This window comes from Heloderma suspectum, chromosome 17 (assembly GCF_057233095.1).
Source record: "Heloderma suspectum isolate Gila_16-S chromosome 17, 16-S_ref, whole genome shotgun sequence".
Classification (NCBI taxonomy): domain Eukaryota; kingdom Metazoa; phylum Chordata; class Lepidosauria; order Squamata; family Helodermatidae; genus Heloderma; species Heloderma suspectum.
The window spans coordinates 17,498,347-17,525,373 of record NC_139474.1 but is presented as its reverse complement, the minus strand read 5'-3'; the positions used below and the strand labels follow the sequence as shown (position 1 = coordinate 17,525,373).

Genomic DNA, 27,027 nt, shown 5'->3' with positions numbered 1-27,027 from the left:
ACCAGGTCCGCAGCCTGGGGGTCATCTTAGACTCCCAGCTGTCCATGGAGGCTCAGGTGTCAGCTGTGAGCCGGACAGCGCTGTACCAACTCCATCTGATACGGCGGCTGCGCCCCTTCCTTCCTGACCATCTGCTCCCATTGGTAGTACATGCCCTGGTCTCCTCCCATTTAGACTACTGTAATGCACTGTATGTGGGGTTGCCCTTGGAGATGGTTCGGAAGCTGCAGCTGGTACAGAACGTGGCGGCTCCCCTGATTAAAGGCAGCCGCCGGCAAGATCACATCACTCCAGTGCTGAAGGAGCTGCACTGGTTACCAGTTGTTTTCCGGGCCAAATTCAAGGTGTTGGTTTTGACCTTTAAAACCCTATATGGCTCCGGCCCAGCCTACCTCAAGGAGCGCCTCCAGCAACACCAGACAGGCCGCTCAACAAGATCAGCCTCAGATGGCCTTCTCTCTGTCCCATCAGCCAGGACAGCTAGGCTGGTGAGGACGAGGGAGAGGGCCTTCTCTGTGGTGGCCCCCACTCTGTGGAACTCCCTCCCTAAGGAACTCCACCATGCCCCCTCTTTAATGAGCTTCCACCACGCATTAAAAACTTGGTTGTTCAGGCAGGCATTTGGGGTGGGCTAGGGTATTTTTAGAAATGGGATGTTTTTAATGTAGTATTTTATTGTTTTAAATTGTTCTTGGTGTACATTGCCCAGAGTGGCTGGGTGACCAGCCAGATGGGCAATTAATAAATGTAGTTGTAATAATAATAATAATAATAATAATAATAATAATAATAATAAAATAACAGTTGATAGGCCTGTTTTACCATATCTAACCCTTCATAGCAGGGGTGCTGTACCTTTTCCAGCCCAAGGGCTGAATTGTGAAGCTCTCGAGGGCTGCATTCCAGTCATGGATGGAGCCAAAGGCAAAAAAGGCAGGGCAAAAAATGCCAGCATAGTTTTGCTTACAGCCAGGAACTAAGCCTCAGGAGAGGGATTTCAACCTTTTAGAAGGGGGGGGGAGAATATGCAAAAGCTGGAAAAACACAAAACAATTGGTAGTTGGGTAAAGGGGGTGGGGCCACGGGAAAAGGTGTGGCCAGCTGGAGGGTCCCAAAGGGCTGGCCCTGGTCCACAGACCTGAGGTTCAGCACCCCTGCTGTCATGCTGGATCACGTCAAGCGTTCATCTAATCCAGCCCCCCGTTTCGCACAGTGGCCAACCAGATGTTTCGGAGAAGCTGACAGGGAGGGCATGAAATCAACAGCCCTCTCTTATGGTTCACCCCCAGCCTCTGCTCTTCAGGACAGGCCACTGGAGGCCTCCTACTTCAGTGGGGCAGTGAATCTGCTCTAGGTTTCAGTCAGAACCAGTCAGAACTCTAAATGAGCTATCCAGGGTGCTGAACCCTATCCCCCCCAAAGCCACCGGCCTCCACTGGAATAGCCTGCCTCTGGATTTATAGGTTACATTTAGTTGTCATATCTGCCGCCTGCAAATTTTCCAGCTCTGCAATTTTAGAAAAGGTTCTAAAATTGGAGGGCTAAACTAACAAAGAAACATACACACACAACACAGTAGGACTTTTGTTAAACGCTCCTGCTGTCTTCCACTTTCAGAAAATCAGATCAAGGATGAAGAACGTTTCTTACTGGCCAGCCAGCTCTCTTCTGTCTTAATACCCCTTTTGTTTCCATAGCTTCTCTGGATCGTGCTTTTATTCCCAGACAATGCAGAATAAAGGTTGCCTTCTGAAATGGGGGGGGGGGGGCGAAAACAAAAACAAAAACTTGAGTCACCCAATACAACTTCCACAGTATGAAAGTTAAAACATACAATCCAAAATCCCCATACAAAACACACAACAACTTATGAGATGTTGTTTTTTACTTGCCTCTTTCTTTCTCTTAATGCTTGCCATAGAATCATTAGGGATGGACGAAAGGGACTTACCTGGTCCCGCAGCTTGCTTCGCGGTGGGGGGGAGGCACTTCGGTTCTCCCCCCGAAGTTCAGGCTGGGGGGGGAGGCGCCCCGCCTCGCCCGGCCGAAATTCAGGCCGGGGAGAAGCGCCCCGTCTCCCCGGCCGCGAAAGAAAAAGTGAAAAAAAACACCAACAACCCGTGATAGGCTACGTAACTATTTACGTAGCCTATCACGGCTAGATTTCCAAAGTCAGCCATGATAGGCTATGTAAATCGTCACGTAGCCTATCACGGGTGACTTTGGAAAAAAAAAAGCACGTACGCAAATGGTGGCGCCCATGGGGCGCCGCCATTTGTGTTCCTTAGTTTGGCACGTCTAGTCTACATAAAGATTTACGTAGACTACGGCGAAAATAAGGGAACGCTATTTGCATTGCCCTTATTTTCGCTGTAGTCTACGTAAATCTTTACGTAGACTAGATGTGCCAAACTAAGGAAAGCAAATGGCGGCGCCCCATGGGCGCCACCATTTGCGTACGCGCTTTTTTTTTTCCCCCCAAAGTCACCCGTGATAGGCTACGTGACGATTTACGTAGCCTATCACGGCTGACTTTGGAAATCTAGCTGTGATAGGCTACGTAAATCGTTATGTAGCCTATCACGGGTGTGTGTGTGTGTGTGTTTTACTTCCCTTTTTTATTTTGCAATGGCGGCGGCGGCGGCAGCCAGTCACAAGACCGGCCGCCGCCGCTGCCCCTGATGAAACGCCGCCGAACCACCACCGGGACCCGCCGCCGAGCCGGGGGGGCGGGGCGGGGGGCCAGCGGAGAATTTCACCACCAATTTTGGGGGGCCGAATGCGTTGGCATTCAGCCTCCCGGAGATTCGTGGAGAAATTCTCCGCCATCCCTAAGAATCATAGAATCACAGAATAATAGGGTTGGAAGGGGCCTAGAAGACCATCGAGTCCAACCCCGCGCTCAATGCAGGAATCCAAGTCAGAGCATCCCTGACAGGTGGCTGTCCAGCCTCCTCTTGAAGGCCTCCAGCGTGGGAGAGCCCACCGCCTCCCTAGGGAATGGGTTCCATTGTTGTATTGCTTGTTACAGGCAAACTTATCTATACAATCATGAGGGCTAGAAATTTAATTTTGACACACACACATGCACATACCAGCCAGGATTCTAAGAAGAATCAGCACTGAGCGTCACAGAAATGAATTGGAGGGGAGTGGATGCAGCCTTACCTGAACTAGGTAAGCTGTTTTATATCGATTCAGCCTCTTGGTCCATTTAGCCTAGTATAGTCTACACTGGCTGTCAGGGTTTCATGCAGGCGTAGGGATGGGGGAATGAGTGATATTCAAGATCGACTGGGTTTCTCTGAACATGATCTCACCGCTCATCTCATGCCTGATTCCCGTTCATGTTTGCGATTGCCACTTGCTTTGCCTGAACGGGAAAATTCCACAAATTGTGCACCAATCGAACGGGAGATTTGTGCAAGTTTCCCCAAATCAGTACCAGTTTCCTAATTTGCACAACTTTTCTTCATAGACTAAAGCGGGACTAAAGTCCACGGAGGAACTTTATGCAAATTTGGAAATTTGCACAAATTGAACTGGGACTTGGGAACAAGATGAACACAAGCACGTGTTTGACAATTTATGATTATTTTCGGTTGACACGCACTCACACTCGTGTTTGGAGCTTTGAATGGGGAATGCTCACATTTTTGGCAAGCAAAAATGAAATTCCCATACATCCCTACATGGGAGTTTTTTCCCCAGCTCTGCCTGGAGATGCCAAGATCGAACCTGGGACCTTTTGTATGCAAAAAAAGAAGGTGGGCTGCATTTTGCTACCTCTGCTGCACAAAGTTGTTTTATTTCCAGTCATTGCAATTCAAGAGGACATATTATTTTGAATGTTTTTTCCCATCTGTGGAGGCCACCTGAAGAACCAGTGGAGGCTGGTGACTCCAATTTCAGTGGGGCTGTGAATTCATTCTGGGTTTCAGTCCAAACCAGACAGAACTCTAAAGGAGCTATACAAAGTGCTGTAGCCTATCCCCAAAATAGGTTCAGCATCTTGACTAGCTCCTTTAGAATTCTGGCTGGAACCCAGAATGGATTCACACTGCCCCACCAAAATCGGAGCCTCCAGCCTCCAGTGTTAAGAACATAAGAAGAGCCATGATCCGACCAAAGGCTCCTGTACTCTGGCATCCTGTGTCTCACTGTGGCCAACCAGTTGCCTTTGAGAAGCCCACAAGCAGGACATGAAGGTAATAGCCCTTCCCTGCTGTTGCTGCCGAACAACAAGTAATCAGCGGTAGACTTCTCCTGAGCCTGGAAGTTCCATTTGGCTCTCCTATATATGCAAATAGCAAACTCAGTTCTCCAAGTGTGGATCCTTCTGGTGGTGTCAGGGTGGAAACTGAGCCGATAGAACCCCAGAGCAGTTCTGATTCTGAGGAGGATCAGCAATCCGTGGGAGAGGAGCCCTCTCATCCCTCACAGGCACAGCAGCTGCCGGCATTCCTGAGATAGATAGTGATCCTAGCAGTGAGAAAGTGTGGGAGGGGGGCTTGCTAGACGCTCCAAGCAGACGCAGGGAGCAATGAGTGATGGAGGGTGTGGAAAGGAGGCGTAGTGCCTGTTTGGCACGCAAGCAACGGCTACCTCCCATGGACCCAAGGGAAAGAGGGAGGATCTCTCCCTAGCCCATAAGTTCAGGGTCTTCAAGTGATTCTCCTTCAAACGGGGATCAACTGCCTACCCGGAGCATAGGCTACTCTGCTGTTCATTGCTCAGTCGCTGGTGATTAGCATCTGAAAGAATCATTAAGTTATAAAAGGATTAAAGCCTTGAAAAGAATCCTTTCGTCTGTGTCTTGACTTGGCTATTGGAGTGTGCTGAAAGAGGCCACTAGGGCGCTCCTGACAGGTGGCTCCTTTTTTGGCTCCATTCCTGTCAAATGCCACCCGAGTTGGCTATTAAGAGGGAGTAATCATGGAGATTTCTGAAAGCATCAGTTCCACTCTGGGAACAAGATCAGTAACTTGGGAACCTTGAACTCTGGAGAGAAATTCAGATGAGGAGGAGGTCAGAATATTCCCTACACCTTACCCACTGCAATGGCCACAGCATTTTGGGACGGTGATGACGGGACAAAGCCTCCAGCCAGAAGGGTGAACTTTTGGCCCGGCTTGTTCTCTTGAAAGTTTGTGCCATTGACCTTGGAGGGAAGAGAGAAAAGCACTGACTAAGATCTAGTCAACTTTTATGTGGCTTCTTTCTACCATCTCTGTGGCCTTCCACCACATTGTTCCTTCTACTTGGAAGAGAGCATAGCAGGGATCAGGAACCACAGGCCTGGGGCCAAATCTGGTATTCCTGGGGTCTAAATTCCCAAGATGGCCACACCCTCTTCCCCCAACCACTGATTGGTGGCTTCCCAGCTTTTGTGATTTTTGTCTCCATCTTAAAGGAGGAAGTGCCTCTCCTAAGGCTTAGTTAATGGCAGTAAGAGATTTACATAAAAATATGCTGGTTTTGGTGGTATTTTTTACTCCACCCCTTTTGTCTTTGGCCCCGCCCACCACTGGAATGCAGCCCCCGAGAGCTTCTCTGAAACTGAATTTGGCCCTTGTGCTGAAAGAGGTTCCCCACCCTGGAGTATAGGAGCGCAACCTAAGCATCTTCTCTCTCTCTCAATCTTTCTCTCTCTCTCTCTCTCTCTCTCATTCTTTTGCTGGAAAACTAATACTATAATCCAGAACACACTTACTAGGGAGTAAACGCCATTGAAATCAATGGAATTGTCACCAGAGCAAATGTGCATAGGATTGTGTTGTAAAATCAGAACTAAAAAATTAATAATTCTGTTTCAAAGTTGATTATATTCGAATGCATGAGTATGCAAATTTAAACCTGCAGACAAATCAGCCAAAAGCCTGACAATTAGTCGGATTACATTTTCTTTCTTCGGGTCATACCCCCGACACAAAAGTTCTCCCTTCACCTGAGGTGCAAAGCTTTAAAAACAAACAAACAAAACACATAGCTGCAGGGAGGGGAAATACTAGCCTCGGAAAAAAAGAATGGTCCCAGAGAGTCACTTGGCAACATTACCACCAGCTCTTAAATCACAGTTATTTACTGTACTGCAGCTGGACGACCTGAGGTAAATAAGGCTAATATAATATAATATAATATAATATAATATACCTATAATAATAAAAGAGGATGTGTATCTGTCTGTCTGTACCATAGCGCCAAGACCATGAAACCTAGACACTTGAAACTTGGCATGCAGGCAAATGGGACCTTAGGGGTCCCATTAGCATGCCTTGGGGTTATTTTGGTTTTAAAAGGCATTAATTAATTTGAATTGATTTTAATGTGACTGTGTGGTTGACGCATGCAGTAACATCTTCTGTCAGGAGGTGGCAGACTTCCCTAACCAGCACATAGTTTTGCAGTCCACACAGTGTGAAGTCAGGGGAGTTTAGTAGGCTGAGCAACAGTAGGCCCCTCTCCCACTGCCCACTGCTGTGGGGCAGCCCCCCTGCAGGAAATGGAGTGGACAGACCCCTCCCTCTGGGGGCTATACAGGTGCACCATGGCAGGGGCCAGGATAGGCACAAAGTGTCCAATACTGACAGCTGCATACATTTGCTTGAAGGTGCTTCACTGTATCAAACTAAGGGCTATTCCCACCCATATGAAATTGGGTCCGTTTGCTAATATGATATGATATGATATGATATATATTCCCAATACAGGCAGTATAGGCAAGCATCCATGGATTCTGTCCCCCTTGTATTGCTCAAGGTCCGTTACGCATCTGACCTTCCATGCACTCACCAAAAACCAACACTTGGGAGCAGCTGCGTTGGTTCCACAGACGATCATTTTGTCGTCCAGCCTCTGAATCACACGGATGAAATTATCACAGTCTTCCTATGAGAGAGAGAGAGAGAGAGAGAGGGAGGGAGAAAGCACACAAGTATATTGATTAGAGCAGGGGATGGATATCTCCTCTGGCAAACGACACATTTCCCCCGCCCCTGCAATAAAGTTGCTGGTAGTTCCACTTGTAGGAGAATGACAATCGTTTCCAAATGTTGAGAGAGAGAGAGAGAGAGAGCACACTCCGGTATGACAGTCTGTCTTTGTTTTGTGTGTGTGTGTGTGTGTGTGTGGTAAGAAAGGCCTAATGGTAACTACGCATAAAAAAGAGAAGCATACCAATAAATAAATAAATAAAAATGGATCAGACCAGTGGGGGGCGGGGGTGTGTGTGTGCAAGGGAAACAGGAGCAGGCTGCTCCAGTCACACTGTTCCTGCCAGGAGATAAGAGGTGAAGCAGAGCCATTCATTAGCCCTGCTGACAATCTTTCTTTTTCCTTTTCCCTCCCCTTCCCTTTTCCTTGCGTGTCGTGTCTTTTAGATTGTAAGCCTGTGGGCAGGGATGGTCTTTTATTGATTTCTTGTAAGGTGCCCCTTTAGGCTGAGGAGCAGCATAAAGATACTTTAAAAAGATAAGGAGAGAAACACAACAGAAAATGGATCAAACCAGGGGGAGGGGCGGTTGTCCGCTTTGTCGCGCCATTTCCCCCCTCAGGGGCCGGCCAGGTGCTTCTAGGCACTGGGGGACTCAAACCAGGGCATTGGACCACAGGGACACATCCTCCCTGACTGTGCCCCACGACAGAGGAATGATGGGCTGAATGTCTGCTGTGCTGCATCTCTGGCCTATGGTGGCCAGAGATGGAATGACAGCTCTTAATTCTAGGCAGGACCACATGACTGGAGGAACCACGAAGTGGCCTGCCTGGTTCTACAGAACCCCTGCCCCAAGTAGCAGTCTTCAGACTAAGTACATCATCAAACGGAGTAATCGCCTCTCCTCGCCCCATGGCTCACCTTGCCTCAACCTCTGGCTTGTCTTTGACTATGCTTCTGCCTCTGGCCCTTTGGTTCTTGTCGGTCCTAATTTGGGGACTTTTCTCTTTCTTCCCCCATCCCCTGCTTTTTGTACCCCCACCTAGCCTGTTACAAAGAGTTCTGGAGTGCTCGAAAGCTCCCACGCTCTTTTGTTGGCTACTTGTACCATCTGACCCCTGCTGGGCTTGGAGCTGCAGTACCACCCCACAGCCCTTTGCAGCAGCGGTGCTATAGAGCAGGGGTCCCCAACCCCCAGGCCGTGGACCGGTCCCGGGCCATGGCCTGTTAGGAACCGGGCCGTAGTAGGAGTGTGCAAAACCCCCTTATCTTGGGTCTGCGGGGGTCTGCGGAGGGGGAGGCGATCCGTCCCTCCCCCCTGGAATCCTCGCTGGCCCCGGCCAGCTCTACTCCATGGCAAGTCCGTGGAGCTGCTGGCCGGCTCCGGCCACTGGCGGACGTCCGGCTGCTGGGATGCAAATGGCATCCGCATAGCGGACGCCATTTGCATCCCTGTTCTTCGAGTAATAGGCTACATAAATCTTTACATAGCCTATTACTGCAAAGAACAGGGACGCAAATGGCATCCGCTACGTGGACGCTATTTGCGTCCCAGTGGCCGGAAGTCCGCCAGTGAAACCATCCCCACCCGGTCCGTGGAAAAATTGTCTTCCACGAAACCGGTCCCTGGTGCCAAAAAGGTTGGGGACTGCTGCTATAGAGAAACAAAAATCAGGCTGATGCACGTTGGGGCAAATCCCAACTTCAAGTATAGCCTGTTGGGATCTGAGCTAGCGGTGACCAACCAGGAAAGCGATCTTGGGGTTGTGGTGGACAATGAAGATGTCAACCCAGTGCCCAGCTGCTGTGAAAACGGCAAACTCCATGTAAGGCATAATTAGAAACGGAATTGAGAATAAAACTGCCAGTATCATACTGCCCCTATACAAATCTATGGTGCAACCACACTTGGAATACTGTGTCCAGTTCTGGTCACCACACCTCAAACATGATATTGTAGAGCTGGAAAAAGTGCAGAAAAGGGCAACTAAAATGATCAAGGGGCTGGAGCATCTCCCCTATGAGGGAAGGTTACAACAGCTGGGATTGTTTAGCCTGGAAAAAAGGAAGGTCAGGGGAGACAGGAGAGAGGTCTACGGACTTATGCATGGTGTGGAGAATGTGGGGAGAATGTGACCCAATGGGGTCACCCTATGACGCTGATTGCGGGGAGATTCAGGACAGATCAAAGGAAGGGCTTCTTCACACAGTGTATAGTTAAACTATGAAATTTGCTGCCACAGGATGTAGTGACGACCACCAATTTGGAGGGCTTTAAAAGGGGGTTGGACAAATTCCTGGAGGAGAAGGCTATCAATGGCTACTAGTCCTGATGGCTATGTGCTACCTCCAGTACCAGAGGCGGTGTGCCTATGTGCACCAGGTGCTGGGGAACATGGGCGGGAGGGTGCTGTTGTACTTGTGTCCTGCTTGTGGGTTCCCGGTCGACAGCTGGTTGGCCACTGTGTGAACAGAATGCTGGACTAGATGGACCCTTGGTTCTTCTTATGTTCTTAGGCTAGCTGTTCCCGCTAAACCAGCCTTCTCCAATCTGGTGCCCTCCAGATATGTTGGGCTACAACTCCCAGCACAGCTTGCTGGGAGAAGCTGGGAGTTGTAGTCCAACGTGTTTGAAGGGCACCAGGTAGCGGAAGGCTGCTCTACCCAGAATGTGCTATGGTGGCAACAGGAGTTATGGGCGGCACCAAGATTCCACTGCCAACTGGTTTCCCTGGTGCGAAATGCCGCCGACTTACTCTCCTTGGAAAACATTTTGTGAACCTCTGATCCAAATCGCCTCAGATCCCATCTTCCTCCTCCTCCTCACCTGTATTGCTCCAGGCTTCCTTTTGCAGTCCTTCTCTGCTTTCTCCTCGGCCTTCAGGGCGACCTGTTGCAAGCAGAGACATATTCTGAGGAAACGGGGCTGTCTTCCCATGACAATTGTGGTGGGGAGGGAGCTTTCACCTTCAAAAATACTTCATTGGATTGAGAGGGGAGGGACAGAATCTGATGAGTTTGGGAGGATCTAGCGCAGGAGTTCGAACTGTGGTGCTGGAGAAGACTCTTACAAGTCCCCTGGACTGCAAGGAGGTCAAATCAGTCAATCCTAAAGGAAATCAACCCTGTGTTCATTGGAAGGACAGATCCTGAAGCTGAAGCTCAAATATTTTGGCCACCTAATGCGAAGAGAAAACTCTCTGGAAAAGACCCTGATGCTGGGAAAGATTGAAGGCAAAAGGAGAAGGGGACAGCAGAGGATGAGATGGCTAGATAGCATCACCGATGCAATGAAGATGGACTTGAGCATGCTCCGGGAGAGAGCGCAGGACAGGAAGGCCTGGCGTGCTATGGTCCATGGGGTCACGAAGAGTCGGACACGACTGAACGACTGAACAACAACAAAGCGCAGGGGTGTTGAACCTCAGGCCCAGGGACCAAATTCAGCCCAATCTCGTGTCCCAATCTCATCCTCCTTTCCCAAATACCTATTCCACGAGCAGCTGACAGTGTCCTCCACTGCAGGGGTGGGAAGATGGAAGATCTCCAGAGGTTTTGGACTTCAACTCCCAGGAAACCCTGCCAGCATGGCCAATAGGCAGGAAGGCTGGGAGCTGAAGTTCAAAACTTCTAGAGATCTTCCATCTGCCCACTCCTGCCCTAGCACAACTGAGAACAGCAGGCAAGCCTAGAGGGCACAGACAGCTCTGTCCTCCAGTCCCTCACCACTGCTCCTTTCCCCACACCATCTGCTCCCTCATTCTGCCTCATGGCTGGGCCAGTCCTGCCTTCAGGCTTCCCACCTCCTTGCCCCTCCCCCCGGCTTCTTACCTGGTTTGGAGTGACCTGGGATCCCGTAAACGTCAGGATCCAAAGCTGCCCTTGGCCTCCAATGAATATCTGGTCAGAACCGGTGTCGTGGAATATGGCTGCCAGTTTTTCCCTCCCATCAAACATGAAAGCCGGAACATCTGAAAGGAGAGCGGCTGAAAGTGGTTAAATATTTAATATCTCCCCATCTGGACAAGTGCCATGGATGGGAGCATGGCCAGGGTCCCAACCAAATTGAGCCTGCCCCCCCACAAGGGTCATCCCCTCTCTGCTTGGCAGATGTTCTCAAAATGTGGCCAGGGAGAAATTTTTCCTCCCTCTTTCATCATACAAGAACCCAATGGGGCCACCCAATGAAGCTGAAGGTGGGAAATGTGGGAGAGACAATAAGAAAGACTTCTTCAGTCATGACAGCCCCGATAGCCATGCCCCCCAAGGAGAGGCCAAGAATGCAGGCCTCTGCATCGATCCATATCAACAAGCCCGTTCTGGCTGTTCTCATTCCCACCTGCCTTTTGTACAGGAAATAGGTTTCCATTGCTTATTCCAGGCCAAACCATCCCAAAATAATTCGCAATACACCAGGGAACGGTGTATCATTGCTGGGGAAATTCATCCCTCACCCACCAGCTACTGTGAGGGCTGCGGCTGAACTCAGAGGAAACAGGGAAGGCGGAGAGGAGCGTCAGATGATGTTGGTGTCCCTGCTAATAAAAAAAGTGTTGGCGCTCTGTCCCGGGTTCTCCTACACCACTGTCTGAAAGGCCGGCCTTCAGCATATCAGCTGGTCTGTTGCTGAAGATTTTTAAAAATTTGTTGGCACAGTTGATTTTTTTAGTTAAGAACATAAGAAGAGCCACGCTGGGTCAGACTAAGGGTCCATTTCGTCCAGCGTTCTGTTGACAGTGGCCAATCAGCAGCCTGTGGAACTCCCTGCCGAGGGAGCCTAGGTTAGAGCCCTCTCTGTTGTCCTTCAGTTGCTCGTTGTTGTGTTTTTTAATTGCATTTTTAATTTACTTGTTTTGATCTGCTGCTTTGATTGAGATCCTGCTTTTAATTGGATTTTATCATTAGCTGTCTTAAGTGCCATTTGTTTTGGTGTGTGTGTGGTGGGGGGGGCAGGATATAAATGCAATAAATACATTTGGAAGTCACTATTAGCAGACGATGTAGCGATTGCCATCAACTTGGATGGCTTTAAAAAAGGCTTGGACAAATTCCTGGAGGAGAAGGCTATCGATGGCTAGTAGTCCTGATGGCTATGTGCTACCTCCAGTATCACAGCAATATGCCTATGTGCATGGTGTACAAAATTATGCATGGTGTGGAGAATATGGATAGGGATATCTCCCTCTCTCAAGATATGAGAACCTGGGGTCATCGCATGAAACTGATTGGTGGGAGATTCAGGACATATAGAAGGAAGGACGTCTTCACACAACGCAGAGTGAAACTATGGAATTCACTACCAGAAGATGTCATGATGGCCACCAATTTGGATGGCTTTAAAAGGGGATTAGACAAATTCCTTGAGGAGAAGGCTATCAATGGCAACTAGTCCTGATGGCAATATGCCACCTCCAGTATTGGAGGTGTGAACAGAATGCTGGACTAGATGGACCCTTGATCTGATCCAGCATGGCTCTTCTTATGTTCTTATGAGTTTCTGGAGAACATGACCAGGAGTGAGTTATTGCAGTTTTGTCCTTCTTGTGGGCTTCCCACTGGGGCATCTGGTTGGCCACTGTGGGAACAGAATGCTGGAGAAATGCTTGGTCTGATCCAGCATGGCTCTTCTTATGTTCTCACTGGCCAACTTCCAAAAGAAAACACGCGGCAGACAACTGGAAGCTGGAGATGTATGACACAGCCTTTCAAAGCATTGAAAGGGTAGCAACAGAAGCATCATTTTCTGTAGTGTGTGTGAGTACAAACACCAGTGTCACCTCTGGAAAACATGGTCTGAAGGTTTTGTAGGCCCTCAAGAATCCAAAACGCCTGTTTGACCAGAAATGTTTGACCCACAACTGCCATTTTTTAAAAACATAGAAGTCCAAAGAATCCACCTTTCCATTGGCTTTTTCTCAGACTACGTGGACCCCTTTGGGCACAGAAGAACAGTGCCATGATGTAATAATACCTGTCTCTGATTCTATGTGCATTTACTCGCCAGTAAGCCCTGCTGTGATAAAGGCAACTTACTTCTCACCTAAGTGTGCATAGAATTGCTCAAATTCTGGGCAGCTCTCCATTTCAATAGATTTCCTTAAGGAAAACATAAACCTTCCTATTCTTCACATCATGTAGAGCTAATATTGCAACACTGTTACTGACAAGAGATTTGTTGTGTATGGTTTTTCAACTGAAAAATTTCCTCGAAGGACAAAGTTGTGGGGAAGCAGGCTAGATTTTCAGAATTACAGGAGAATATAGCCATGAGAAACAGGCAGGAAATTGGATGTTAAGCATAACTGGGTGCTCTGTTCTGTACGCACAATGAGTAGGGATGGTTAGATCTGTCGATATTTCTTGTCCCTCAGGTTCTGCATTCTGTTGCATTTCTGCAGCTGTTTGCTGCCTTTTCTTTTAGGTCCTCATGAAAATGCATATGCATTTTTATATGCGTATCCCCCTAATATACACATTTTTGTACACACTTTGGCTTCATATACATGGTTTTCCTTCAGAGAACTGCGTCGCAAAACTCTGAGAAATGTGGATACCGAAAAATAGCTGCCTCTCCAGTTCGTATCTCATTTCAGGATGCGCGAATGCAGGAAGTGTTTCTCGAAGTGCGGACCGAACAAAATTCTTCCCCCATCCTTAGCAACAGGGTTGCTCTGTTCTGTAATATGCACCGAGTGGCAATGCCAGACTCAGCCCAGATGAGTTGCAAAGTGCAACAACAGTGAAAGAAAAAGACAGTCTCTGTTGCTGTAGCAGTGGTGATTCCTGTTCTGCTCTGTTCTTGCTTATGTTTCCTAATGGGTGTGTGATGAGGAACTGCATGCAATTTGGGTCTACGAAAGTGAGCCCCATGGATGGTAAATGCACATTGGAGAAATGAATCCGGGGGCGTTGTGTTCCCCCCTCCCCTTCTCGGCGTTCAGATGTCTGTTTTATCTGCATTGCAGAGGGCGCCAAGTCTCGCCTGACCAAGTCTATAAAATCTCTGTCTCTCGACAAAAGAACTCCGGCTACCCAAAGAGACCAGGGCTAGCTGGCATGTGGCCAGCCCCTGCAATTTCAGGAGTATGGCGCTGCTTAAGGAATGGCTAGAAAAAATAAAATAAAACCAGATGCCCAGGAGCTCAGGTCTGTCTGAAAACTTCACTCTGTGGTCTGGAAGAGCCTCTGTCAGATGGGGCAGGGCAGGGGGAGGAAAAGGAGGCATGTTTGGGCTAAAATCAGGGGAGTCAGAAAGGCATGTCTCATGGTTTTCAGTGGCTATTAGTTATGATGGCTAAATGGAACCTCCAGTTTCAGGGGTAGTCTACCTCTAAATATCATTTGTGGGCGAGTAACACAGGAGAGAGCTGTTTGCTTCAAGGGCTGCTTGAGGGCTTCCCAAAAGCGTCTGGCAGCCACTGGGGAATGGCTGGACCACGTGGCCTGATCCAGCAGGGCTCTGCTTACTAGTGTTGGCATGGTCAGGCACTTGCCGAGGGCCCACCGCCCACTGACAAGAGCCCCTGGAGTTGCTCCTCTTCACCACTGAAAGCAGCTCATTCACTTGCCTCACTTGCCCGGACAATGGTGGCGGTGAAAAGGAGGAGTAGGAGATGCCACGGCCTGCTTGCTCCCCGGCTCCCTACCTGCCAAGCAAGAAAGTGGCAGTAACAGTGAGGTAGAGGAGGAGCAGGAAGAACAGGCAGTGTCCACCGCAGTGAGAAGGCCGACTCCCTGAGGGAAGGGGCCTACTGAGGACACCGTGCCAGAGGACCCTCCAAACCTAGGAACTGGTGCTGTCGGTGGGCTTCCCTTGGCACGGTGTCCAAGGAAGCTCTCTTCACGTTCCCCCCGCCCTCATTTAAACCCCGTCCTTACACTGGGGGCCTCACGATGGAAAACAGCCCTGGGACGCAGCGGATCGAAGCGCTGACAAAACTGCCGATTCAGTGGCCATCCTGGGGGAAAAAAAACGACGACAAGGAAGAGGCGGATGCTCGGAACGTCCTGATCTCGCTCGGGAGAGCGTGGGCGGCCTTGCCAAGGCGCACGTCTGTGGATCGAAAACATGGGAAGGAGCCAAATGGGCCTCACGCAGTGCCTCATTCGAAGACCCAGTCCAGAAGTCCATTTACTTTGGCGCCCACCCAGCCAAGGCTGCAGGGAAACATCACCTCATACCAGGCCAGGCGCTTTGTCTGCAGACCCCAGGGACATACCTTTCCCCTGACCACCCATTACTTGGCAGTTCCTTGGCTGTGGTGCAGGTTTCCCCCCAACCCCAGATTCTGAAAGATAAATTCCTACTGGCAGTAAGAGCTCGAAGGATTCCTGCATTGAGCAGGGGGTTGGACTTGATGGCCTTGGAGGCCCCTTCCAACCCTACTATTCTGTGATTCTATGAAGCTAAAATATGCTGGCATTTTTGCTTCTGCCCCCTTTGGCTTCAGGCACACCCACCACAGGAATGTGGCCCCAGAGAGCTTCTCCGCGATGGAATGTGACCCTCCAAGGCTGAACGTGGTTAGACACCCCTGCTGTGGGCCAGAACTGGCAGGAGCATTCCAGGGGCTCAGACACAGCGGGGCCTTTTCTGTCTCCTTTTGAACTGGAGACAGACAGGCCCTCCAGCATGCCAAGCCTCGGCTGAGCTCCGCTTCCTGCACGAGTTCCCCTAAAAAGTGAGGGGAAGTGAGTGAGGCTCAGACTGAGGCCTCCCTTCCACTGCAAGTAGTGAACAGAAGTTGGTAGGAGCCATGCTTTCGATGCAGAAGATTCCAGGTTTGATCCCCGGCTTCTCCAGGTAGGGCAGGAAAAGCTCCTGCCCGAAACCCTCGAGAGCTGCCGCCGGTCAGTATCGACAATGCCGGGCTAGAGGGGCCAAGGCTCTGACTCAGTATAAGGCAGCTTCCGATGTTAGGTGCCTCCGGGACGCTCCCAACCCGGCGTGAGGAGGGGAGAGACAGATCGCTGTCTCTGTGTTTTTATTCCCGACAGAGAGACGGATGGGAGCATCCAGCACAATGCTGCGGAACAGAAAAGGCTCTTTTCTTAGCGTTTTTGAGCATCAAGTTCAAACTCCTTTTGCTTTTCGCCCTTTTTCGCTCCTTTTGCTTTTCAAACTCCTTTTGCTTTGAATCTGGACTCAGGTCTTGCTCTGAGCTAGTGGTGGTGGGGGAGATGTAGACTGGACTGGCCCCTGATCTTAGCATCAGCATTATTTACAGATTTCCAGGCTGATGGAAGGAAGGTATTCTTCTGAGCATCATGAGAGTGCCATTTCCTCTCTCCAGCCAAGTAACCGTAGCTAGCTGACTTCAAGGGTCCTAAAGAGGAGAGTGGTGTGGGATGCGAGAGAGATTTTAGTGGGACACTCCCCAGCGGTGCAGTGGGGGAAGAGACTCTGCACCACCAGCCCAAATCCAGCCTCTGCTATGCCAGTATTACATCTATAACAGGTAATATATACAAGTCTTTAAAAGGTACAGCTTTCCTATCTTCTTTTCCATCCAGGACTTCTGTCCCCCTGCCCACGGCAAGGTTCCCAAACGGCCTTTGAACACCAGCATTTGTCGCTTTGACAAACGAAAGCCCAGACCCACAGCGTCTTACAAGCAAAGAGCCGGTGACAGCAATTCACTCCAGATGACTCAGAGCAAGCAAGCCAAGCTGCGTGCTGCTGAGAAAATCGCCCCTCCCCAAATAACTGGGCAATCTGAATTGTGTGTGTGAGGGAGAGAGGGAGGGAGGGAGGGAGGAAGGGAGTTAGGCAGAATCAGAGACAGGATGAGGCATAGCTCCAGCTAGAGTTCCAATTATCCCCACCTAAGATCGTTTGAAAAATATGTTTTTTGGAAATATAACATGGAAACATGTTTTGGAAAATAAAGGAGAGCTAGTTTTTAGAACAGGAAAAATTCTGGCGATGATCAAAGCGCTAGCAGCGGCTGCCGGTGGAAGTGACTTCTGTTGCAAGATTCCCCCGACAGAGTGGATCCCCTCCCCACAAGATCACTGCCTTCCTTAAGTAATTCTAAAAACCTCCCTCCTTGAGCTACTATGACCATGAGCATGGGCAAAGCGCTGAAGAGTGGTGAGGGGTACTCTTGCAAAAGTGATATATTTCAGGAAGGTGTTCATTGTAAGTAAGGAAAAGATTCTGAACTTTAACAGATAACCTTGGAGGGTTTAAAAAATAGATTTAAATGGTGTATCTTATATAACCTTTGAGACCCATTTAGCATCTGTCTCCAGATTGGAGCTGCTGCTTTGGACACTCAGAATTCTCATTGCTCAGATAGACTGCTCCTGCTCAGAAGCTCTGGTGCAAACAAATAAAATCAACCAATCCCAGGGGTTGGATCCAGATTTAGCTGACCTCCCTCCCTCCGTCTCCTCCTCCTCCTCGTCCTGCAGCTTCTCCAGCCCCCCTGAAAATGCAACACAGATGGCTGGGAGACCCTGCTGAATGGGGTGAGCTGTGGTACAACGGTGATCCCCTAAGTCAGGAAGAGGCACTTTCTGTCAGCAGAGCCCCTCTGTCAATGGGAGGCAGATCCCAGCTACAAACTCCAGGTTTCTGCATTGCACCTCCTCTGCCCTCCAACAGGATTTTGTGCCTGAATGTGCTCTGCTGTGTTAGGCTGCGGATGCAGAATGCAGGAGACGCAAAATTGCACAGACACACTGAGTCAAACCATCCCTGGATCTGCTCTGAGTGGGGATAGAAACCCGTTACTGTGGCAACCTCCACTCCCCTGTCATCTTCCGTTAAGTGCTTCTATGCAAACGAACGAAAGGTCTCAGCTGTAGTTATTGGGGGTCCCAACAACAAGATAGACGGACCCACACTTTTCAAGGATGGAGGGACAATCTCTCCGGGATACAACAGACTATAATTGAGATGCTATTTTAAAAAACTCAAATATTCGGAATTGCTTTGCAGAGAGTTGCAAAGAATTTCTCATTCCAAAAACAGCGTTTGACGCAGGCATTTGTACAAAACCCAACCAATTCTCCCTCTCCTCCCGTCCTTCCTCCTTGTTTCCCCAAGCCATCATGCATCATTATTATTATTATTATTATTATTATTATTATTAAAAAATCAATATTGCTGTCCGTATGGTGGCGGTAAGGAAAGTGTTGATAATTAGAACAGGGAAATTGACTTTTTAAAAACATGGCATTTCAAAACAAAACACAGGGGGTCCTGCAGGCTCAACACCCCCCCCCCCACCCACCACTGCTCACCTTTCGGAATCAGCTTCAACCTGGGGATCTTTTGGGAGGAGATCAGGCAGAAGAGCAAAAAAAGGCAGAAATGGGGTAGCCTCATTGTTTGGGGGTATCCGCCGCAAAGAAAAGAAATATCTCAAATGGATGAATTGCTGCAGTAAGAGAGTCCACAGAAGGGATCCTTTCTCTGGTCGAAAAGCTGTGTGCTGTCTCTCTCTCATCCTCTCCCCGCCCCCTGTTTATAGTCCCTTAAAATAAAAAATAAAAAAAGGATCTGGCTAGAAGCAGGCAACGTCAGCATGACTTCCTCAAAGGGAGAGAAAGGAAATAAATATATGACCAAATCCTCGTCGAATCCACAGGAAAGAGCAGGTGCATTTGCAAAGGAACAAATGTAGAGGAAGAAAAAGGAGAAGACAGCAGAAGAGAAACCATGAGGAGAAATTAAATCCGCCTGCGGGGATATATTTGGCTTGCTTACAACTGGTTGGTTGTGAAGCAAGAAACGGGGGCTGTCTCAAGGAGGATGGCTTTGGGGGCTGGATGGGAGATGGGCTGACCTGAGCTGGGCCCAAATAAGGACCTAAGAAGAGGCCAGTGGTCGGATCAAACCCAAGGTCCAATCTGGTTCAGCATCCAGTTTCCCACTGTGACCAGCCAAGATGTTCACCTGCAGGGCATGCATGAAAACAGTGGCCCTCTCTAGTGGCTGTTCTCGAGCAGCTTACTTAGATAGACTGCCCCTGAACATGGAAGTTCTATTCCTAAATAGCATGGCGTGGAAGGACATCGGAACAGCTCATGTGGTTCAGATTCCTCCATTCATTTCATTTCCATATCACCCTACAGCCAAAGCTGTCTGGGCGGCTGGTTCATAAAAATTAAAACTCACAGCAGAACATGATATAAAAACCCATCATGTAATACCTTCACCATGTGAAAAATTACGACGATTTAAAATTAGCAATAAAATACCAGGACCCGATAAAGCCAACGGACATTCAAAGCCCCGTCGCATGGCGCCAAATCCCTGGAAGGAAAGTCTTAACCCGGCGCTGAAAAGGTGACAATGTTTGCATCACATCAGAGGTCCACATCTAGCTCAGCCTCCAGTTTCCAGCGATGGGCAGCCCGCAAAGCAGGGAGTGAATCCGATCGCTGTCTTCTGCAGTGGTTCTCCAGTGACGGGTGTTCAAAGCTATTCTGCTTCTGAACGTGGAGGTTCCATTCAATTAACACAATAGATGTTAATAGATGTTAGTAGATAATAGTTCTGTCTTCCTCAAATGCATCTAAGGGCACAATCCTATGCGTGCTTAGACAAAAAAAGTCCTACAGCTAGCTCCCAGCATGCCCCAGCCAGAAAAACTCCTACAACTCCCAGGATGCTGGAAATTGTAGGACCGTTTTCTGTCTGAACATGCATAGCATTGGGCCTTAAACCCCTTCAAAGCTGTCTCAGTCATTGGCCATCCTCGTGGCCCCTGACTTCCCAAACAACCACACACCCACACTTTGTGTGATGCAATCTTCTCTCTCTCATCTTCCCGGCTTCTCTTGCCAAACTATTTATTTACTCTGCCAACGCATTTCAAGGCCTCCTTTAAAACTGTTCGAATTCCAAAACTGCAAAGCTGAGTAGTAATGCTGTAAAACAAGGGCAGGGAGAAGCTGGGGTCCTTCTAGATGCTGTTGGATTCCAACTCCCATCCACCCAGCCAGCATGGCCCAAAGGGTCAAGTGGTGCAGGCATATCTCCTGGGGCAGGGAGTTCTGGAGATGAGGTGCGTTACCAGATGTGGCCCCATCTCCTGTCGTTAAGACTTCAGCAGGTGGTGGGACCTGGAGCTCCAGAGGCTGATCTGCAGGCAGATTCATGCAGGCAGATTCATTTGGGGACAAGCTATTTTGGGCTTTATAAGTCAAAACTAGGGATGTCCGAGAAATCTGGAGCAACAGATTCAAATGAGTTCAGATTTCTATGAATCCAGCCTCCGGATTACACAGCGGACCAGATTTTTCAAGTCATGTGCATTTCATAGACGTGTGAACCGGTTTTTCACTTTTGTGGAGGATTTGTGCTAATTTACATTGGCACTAATGTGCATTCATGCAAGTGCGCATTAGTGCTAATGTGTACTGGTGCTAATGTGCATTAGCGCTGATGTGAAGTAGCACAAGTAGAACAAAATTCTGGTAACAAAAATTCCGGTTCCATCAATGAGTGGACAACAGACCGAAAGACGCCAGACAACCAGATGGAATGGATTTAACAAAATCCATACATCCCTAGTCAAAACCAACACTTTGAATGGTGTCTGGAGATAAACCCGGACCCTGTGTAATTAGGAACTTGGCTTCTCTTGAGTCAGACTGTAGGTACATCTATGGTGGTGTAGTTCTAAGAAATACAGGCACTCATCATGATAATCTCCATAGCCACACCACAAGGAGAGTTCCAAAATGCAGGCCACTGTGTTGATGGGCCATTTGCGGGTGGCCTTTTTTGGCCTACAGCTCCCATGATTCTGCACCCTTGGCTATGCTTGCTATGGCTGATGGAAGTTGTAGGACAAAAAAATTAGAGGACCAGAAATGACCCACAGAGCTGGCAAAGGGCCGTGTCATGGTGAACATATTGGGCATTGGCTGGAGAGACCAGAGACTACCCAAGAAAGGGAAAGAGAAGGACACAACATGTCCCCAAACAGCATAAGACCACCCTCTCAAACAGCATAAGACCACCCGCTCAAGATTTCCCCTGTGTCTCTGTTAACAAGCCAGTTCTAGGTTTGTTTCTTCTCCATCAGGAGCAAGTCTTATGTTCAGCTAATGGGTCTTAATTGCCCATTCCAGACTAAGCCATCCCAAAGGACTTTCCGTCATAACAGAGAGAGCAGTCACAACCTTATAGTGTTGCTGAGAAAATTCATCCCCACTGTCTGCCAGCCGCTATGAGGACTGCAGCTAAACCCAGAGGGTACGGGCTGGGGAAGCGTGAGGGGGTGGCAGATGACATCACCCCTGCTAATCAAAAACTCCCAGTGCTTTTACCTTGTCAGTGATGGCCTCATTATACCAGGAGTGGGCAGAAGGTAGATGTCCAGATGTGTTTGACTACAACTCCCAGAAGTTTCAACCAGCATAGGCAATGGTCAGGAATGCTGGCCTAAAAATAAAGATGTTGTTGTTTATTCGGTCAGTCGCTTCCGACTCTTCGTGACTTCATGGACCAGCCCACGCCAGAGCTTCCTGTCGGCCGTCGCCACCCCCAGCTCCCCCAAGGTTGAGTCCATCACCTCCAGAATATCATCCATCCATCTTGCCCTTGGTCGGCCCCTCTTCCTTTGGCCTTCCACTTTCCCTAGCATCAGCATCTTCTCCAGGGTATCCTGTCTTCTCATTATGTGGCCAAAGTACTTCGGTTTTGCCTTGAATATCATTCCCTCAAGTGAGCAGTCTGGCTTTATTTCCTGGAGGATGGACTGGTTTGATCTTCTTGCAGTCCAAGGCACTCTCAGAATTTTCCTCCAGCACCACAGTTCAAAAGCATCTATCTTCCTTCGCTCAGCCTTCCTTATGGTCCAGCTCAGCCATAGGTTACTACGGGGAATAAAACTAAAGATATCCTAATACAAACCAAAACGCTCCAAGTGCAAGGGACCAAGCAATGATGCCCTGGACCAGTAACTGTCTTCTTATACAAAATTTATAATATGAAACGGTACACTTAAACTCAGTGGTTATTTGAAATACTCATATGAACAGGCAATTGATTTTCAAAAACAACAGCATCAGTGAAGGTCTTAACAATCAGTTTCACAAAAGAGTTCTACCAGTCTTGGATTCCTGCATTGAGCAGGGGGTTGGACTTGATAGTCTTAGAGGCCCCTGCCAACCCTACTATTCTATGATTCTATGATTCAGGCCATCTACCATTGTATCTGGCAGTCTGCAAGTTTTCAAACACACCAGTTGTATCTGGCGGTTTACTACACTACTACGGACCGCCGGTGAGATTCTGTTTCGAACAGAAAGTCTTCCTCAGGTGTTCAGGTAGACACCACTCAGAACAGTTTGTAACAATTTACAAAACACATGATAATTGATTGGTAAGGACTGAGAGTGTTGGAAAAACAATTTAACATTCCCAAAGGACTGAATGGTCAACAGTCTTCCGGTCGGTAAAGCAAAACAGTAAATTCTTGGTGGGATAATGATGAGATAGTATCTCTTGTTTCTTCAGCTCACCCTCCCCCAAAAGTCAATACTCCTACAACCAGTCGCAGACACAGCAGTCTTTGTTTGTTGGTATACTAAAAATAAAGATTCTAGTTCTCATGGTTCTGAAGAAAGGCTGATTTAAGGAGAAACTTGAGAAGCTCCCTTATACAGAGTCAGACGTTGATTCGTTCAGGGCCCTGTTCCCTGCAGGAAACCAAGGAGGATCTGCAGGCCAGACGAGGGTTTGGTAGCCCTTGTCTGCACACTGGCAGCAGCTCTCCAGAGCTCCGGACAAGGATTTTCCTGAGCCCTGCCAAGAGATGCCGGGGATCGAACCCGGGACCTGCTAAATGCAAAGCAGGGACTGTCTACAACGGACTGTTTAAGAACTGGTGCGAAGCATCCAGTACTGCTCCCCTTACCAGCAGGGGCTGAGGAATGGCTGGGTATAAAACAGCAGCTTCTTAAGAAGCAGAGATTTTAACTTCTGGCTGAGCACACATGCTGAGCCTCTGGCACCTTAAAGGCAAAAACAATTTATTGTGGGAGACGTTTATGCAGACTTAATGGTTTGGATGAAGTGGGCTCCAGTCCACAAAAGCTTCTGCCATGAGCCGTCGTGCAAAAAGACGGAGTTTCAACAACAGCACTTTGGAGCTGCAAATAAACCTTTGGTCCTGGTCAGGGCCAGTGTCAGCACCCCGTTATTGGGCTCTCCTGCCCAGTGGCAGGACCTGCTGCTGGCATCTACGCAGACCTGCTCACACCCTACTTATTGTTTTCCTTTTCCCTCTCCATCCCTTTTTCCTTGCATGCTGTGTCTTTTTAGATTATACGCGGCTGTCTTTTATGGTGTTCTTTGCTTGCTGATCGGAAGCCTCCACGGGAGCATTTCTTTTGGGCCGAAGAGCAGGATTAAAAACACCTTAGATAAATAAATGGATAGAGAGCCAGCGTGGCGTAGTGGCGAGAGTGTTGGACTAGGAGCTGGGAGATCCGGGTTCTAGTCCCCACTCGGCCATGGAAGCTCACTGGGTGACTTTGGGCCAGCCACAGACTCTCAGCCCAGCCTACCTCACAGGGTTGTTGTTGTGAGGATAAAATGGAGAGGAGGAGGATAATGTAAGCCGCCTTGGGTTCCTTGCGAGAGGAAAAAAAGGCGGGGTATAAATGCAATAATTAAAGTGCTGCATTCAATATGCCAACAAATTTGGAACACTCAAGGCCACAAGACTGGAAAAGGTCAGTTTACATTCCAATTCCAAAGAAGGGCAACGCCAAAGAGTGTTCAAACTACCGTACAATTGCGCTCATTTCACATGCCAGCAAGGTGATGCTCAAAATCCTACAAGCTAGGCTTCAGCAGCATGCGAACCGAGAACTACCGGAAGTACAAGCTGGGTTCTGAAGAGGCAGAGGAACTAGAGATCAAATCGCCAACTTTCGCTGGATCATGGAGAAAGCAAGAGAATTCCAGAAAAATGTCTATTTCTGCTTCATTGACTATGCTAAAGCCTTTGATTGTGTGGAACACAACAAACTGTGGCAAATTCTGAAAGAGATGGGAGTACCAGACCACCTTACCTGTCTCCTGAGAAACCTGTATGAGGGTCAAGAAGCAACAGTAAGACCCAGACATGGAACAACCGATTGGTTCAAAATCGGGAAAGGAGTACGACAAGGCTGCATATTGTTGCCCTGCTTATTTAACTTATATGCAGAGTACATCATGAGAAATGCCGGTTGGATGAATCACAGGTCGGAATTAAGATTGCCGGGAGAATTATCAACAACCTCAGATACGCAGATGATACCACCCTAATGGCAGAAAGCGAAGAGGATCTAAAGAGCCTCTTGTTGAGGGTGAAAGTGGAGAGTGCAAAAGCTGGTTTGAAACTCAACATTAAAAAAACGAAGACCATGGCATCTGGCCCCATCACTTCCTGGCATATGGAAGGGAAAGAAATGGAAGCAGTGACAGATTTTACTTTCTTGGGCTCCAAGATCACCGCAGACGGTGACTGTAGCCATGAAATTAAAAGACGCTTGCTCCTTGGGAGGAAAGCTATGGCAAACCTAGACAGCATAGTGAGAAGCAGAGACATCACCTTGCCGACAAAGGTCCGCATAATCAAAGCTATGGTTTTCCCAGTAGCAACATATGGCTGTGAGAGCTGGACTGTGAGGAAGGCTGAGCGCCGAAGAATCGATGCTTTCGAACTGTGGTGCTGGAGAAGACTCTTACGAGTCCCCTGGACTGCAAGGAGGTCAGATCAGTCCATCCTAAAGGAAATCAGCCCTGACTGCTCATTGGAAGGACAGATCCTGAAGCTGAAGCTCAAATATTTTGGCCACCTAATGCGAAGAGAAAACTCTCTGGAAAAGACCCTGATGCTGGGAAAGACTGAAGGCAAAAGGAGAAGGGGACGGCAGAGGATGAGATGGCTGGATAGCATCACCGATGCAATGAAGATGGACTTGAGCACGCTCCGGGAGAGAGCGCAGGACAGGAAGGCCTGGCCTGCTATGGTCCATGGGGTCACGAAGAGTCGGACACGACTGAACGACTGAACAACAACAACAACAACAAACAAACAAATAAATAAATCCCCCACAATTCCCCAGAGCGACGCTATCTCGGGGACACTGTGGGCAATTCAAACCACAGGGAAACGCAGACACCAGGCATGGATCTGAGAATCACTGCACAGCAGGGACCCAGGGGGGACCCATTGGAGGGGACGTAACCCAGGGGGTCTCGGCAACCTGCCTCTAGCGAGGGCATTTTGACACAAGCCATTCGTGAGTGTGGAATCCCACTGATTCCCCCCCCCCCCGAAGAAGAGACTGTCCTGCTCTAGACATTAAGCACCCCCCCCCCCCAAATCCACATCCTTTCTGGAGCTTCCTGCTTTCGTTTTCTTTGCGGGATTAGGAAGGGCTTCTTTACACGGTTTGAACTGAGGGAATGCCTCCCTCCCTCCCTGGCATGCGTAAAAGGCGGGGGGGGGGGAGTCTTGTTTTCGGCGCTTAACTTCTGCGTCTTGTTTTCTCGCAGCCCCCAGGAAACCTCTGACTTACTTCTGAGTACACGTAAAATGTAAGATTGTGCTGTTAAGTCTGCAACCCTTGGCACACTTATGTGGGAGTAAGCCCCATTCAACTCAATGGGACTTACTTCTAAGTAGACATAAGGGCACCCTGTAAGTTTGCACACCTTGTAAGTCTGCACACTTACTTGGGAGTAAGCCCTGTTGAACTTAATAGGGTGCTCTGAAACCACAGAGGACGTTGCTTCTGAGCTGGGTGGGGTGGGGGATCGGATGTGTCTCGCTTCATTTCAGGGAGGCATTTTACCCTCTTCTCCCTCCGACTGAGAAATGCAGAGGCAGGAGCTGCAATCAGCAGGCGATTCTTGCCCTCGCACCTGTCGAACCTGCTCGGGTCTCCTTCCCTGCAACCCCGCTCCCATCCTCAATGTCTTCATCATCCTGACCGTGGCCCCAATAAGTGAAAACAAACGCCCAGAGCAGGCAGACGCAGCGCTATTGGAGAATTTCACGTGGAGGTCATGGAGCTCCTCTTCCATGGGCTGGGAGAAATACCACTTTTTTGCACAAGATAGGCTGGGGGAAATTGCGAGAGGCGCCTTGGAGGTTCACGGAGTCACGTAAAGAGCTTCCGAGAGACAGGCATCTCAATAGCAGGATAAAAGCTCCGTGGGATGAACCCCAGAGTCCTGGCTCTTTGCAAAGCAAATACAGGGAGGTATATAATAGAGGAGTCCATTTAGCAAGCAAAAGGTCACGCGCACAGAGGTTTCAGTCCAGCGGGGTTCAGGCTCAGGCAAGAGCGGTCAAGAGTCAGGCAAAAGTCAGTGTACAGGCAAGCGGTCACATACGTGGGGTTAGGCTAACATAGGAGTGGTCAAGAGAGCAGGCGGAGATCCAAACATAGTGAGGCAGTCAGATACCTTACGCAGTCCAGCAGCAGGATCAAGAAATGGTCAAAGGGTCAGCAGCACGGAGCATCAGTACAGGGCACGGTAGCAGACATCGGAGCTGGCAATGGCGTTGTTTCCAGCACCTCTCAAACGACCAGTGATTGCTGACGTAACTGGAGCCACCAGAGCAGAGCTGCATTACATTAGAGGCTTGTCAGATGTCCTCATGAGAGCCCACCTCATGAGTAGTCCTCTTCAGTAAGCAAGCACCCCTTTGCCTGGCTGCCATCCTATCATGGATCTCAAGGCGCTGGCGTCCTCGGGGGTAGGCAGGCCATGGCCTGGCCTCTCCCTCTGCTTCAGAAACTGAGCCCTCTGCCTCTTGAGGAGGCAGAGTCAAAGGCAGCGCTCCTGGGGGTCCCGGACTGTCTTGGCTCACGCCAGGGTCTCCTGAGGGGCCAGCTGGCTCTGACGGTTCTGGCTTCTTCTCTGAAGAGGTCACCTGGGGCCATGACAGAACCTGGGACTGGCACTCCACATTTTGCATTGCTATGAGACGTGTCCAATCAGACGCAGGCCCAGTCCAGGGAGGGGCCCTAGCTCAGTGTGGCAGTGTACCTGCTTTGCATGTAGAAGGTCCCAGGTTCAATCCCTGGCTTCTCCAGGTAGGGCAAGGAAAGAATCCTGCCCC

At 49.1% G+C, this 27,027-nt stretch overlaps 1 protein-coding gene across 2 annotated transcripts in view; it reads right to left on the bottom strand.

Moving 5' to 3' along the window:
• The window catches only part of LOC146334617 (semaphorin-7A-like), a 39,093-nt gene extending 20,711 nt beyond the window's left edge, over positions 1 to 18,382 (bottom strand). The window contains exons 1-6 of one of the 2 annotated variants that reach the window (XM_084824786.1): positions 18,185 to 18,382; positions 10,766 to 10,905; positions 9,762 to 9,824; positions 6,793 to 6,888; positions 5,053 to 5,161; positions 1,651 to 1,749 (exon numbers count right to left, since the gene is read on the bottom strand). In XM_084824786.1, coding sequence (XP_084680912.1) covers positions 1,651 to 1,749; positions 5,053 to 5,161; positions 6,793 to 6,888; positions 9,762 to 9,824; positions 10,766 to 10,905; positions 18,185 to 18,269 — 592 coding nt within the window. In that variant the 5' untranslated portion in view covers positions 18,270 to 18,382. Of the gene's footprint in view, positions 1 to 1,650; positions 1,750 to 5,052; positions 5,162 to 6,792; positions 6,889 to 9,761; positions 9,825 to 10,765; positions 10,921 to 18,184 lie in introns of both variants that reach the window. The other variant, XM_084824785.1, reaches the window with a different exon arrangement.
• Between the last annotated feature and the right edge of the window lie 8,645 nt (positions 18,383 to 27,027).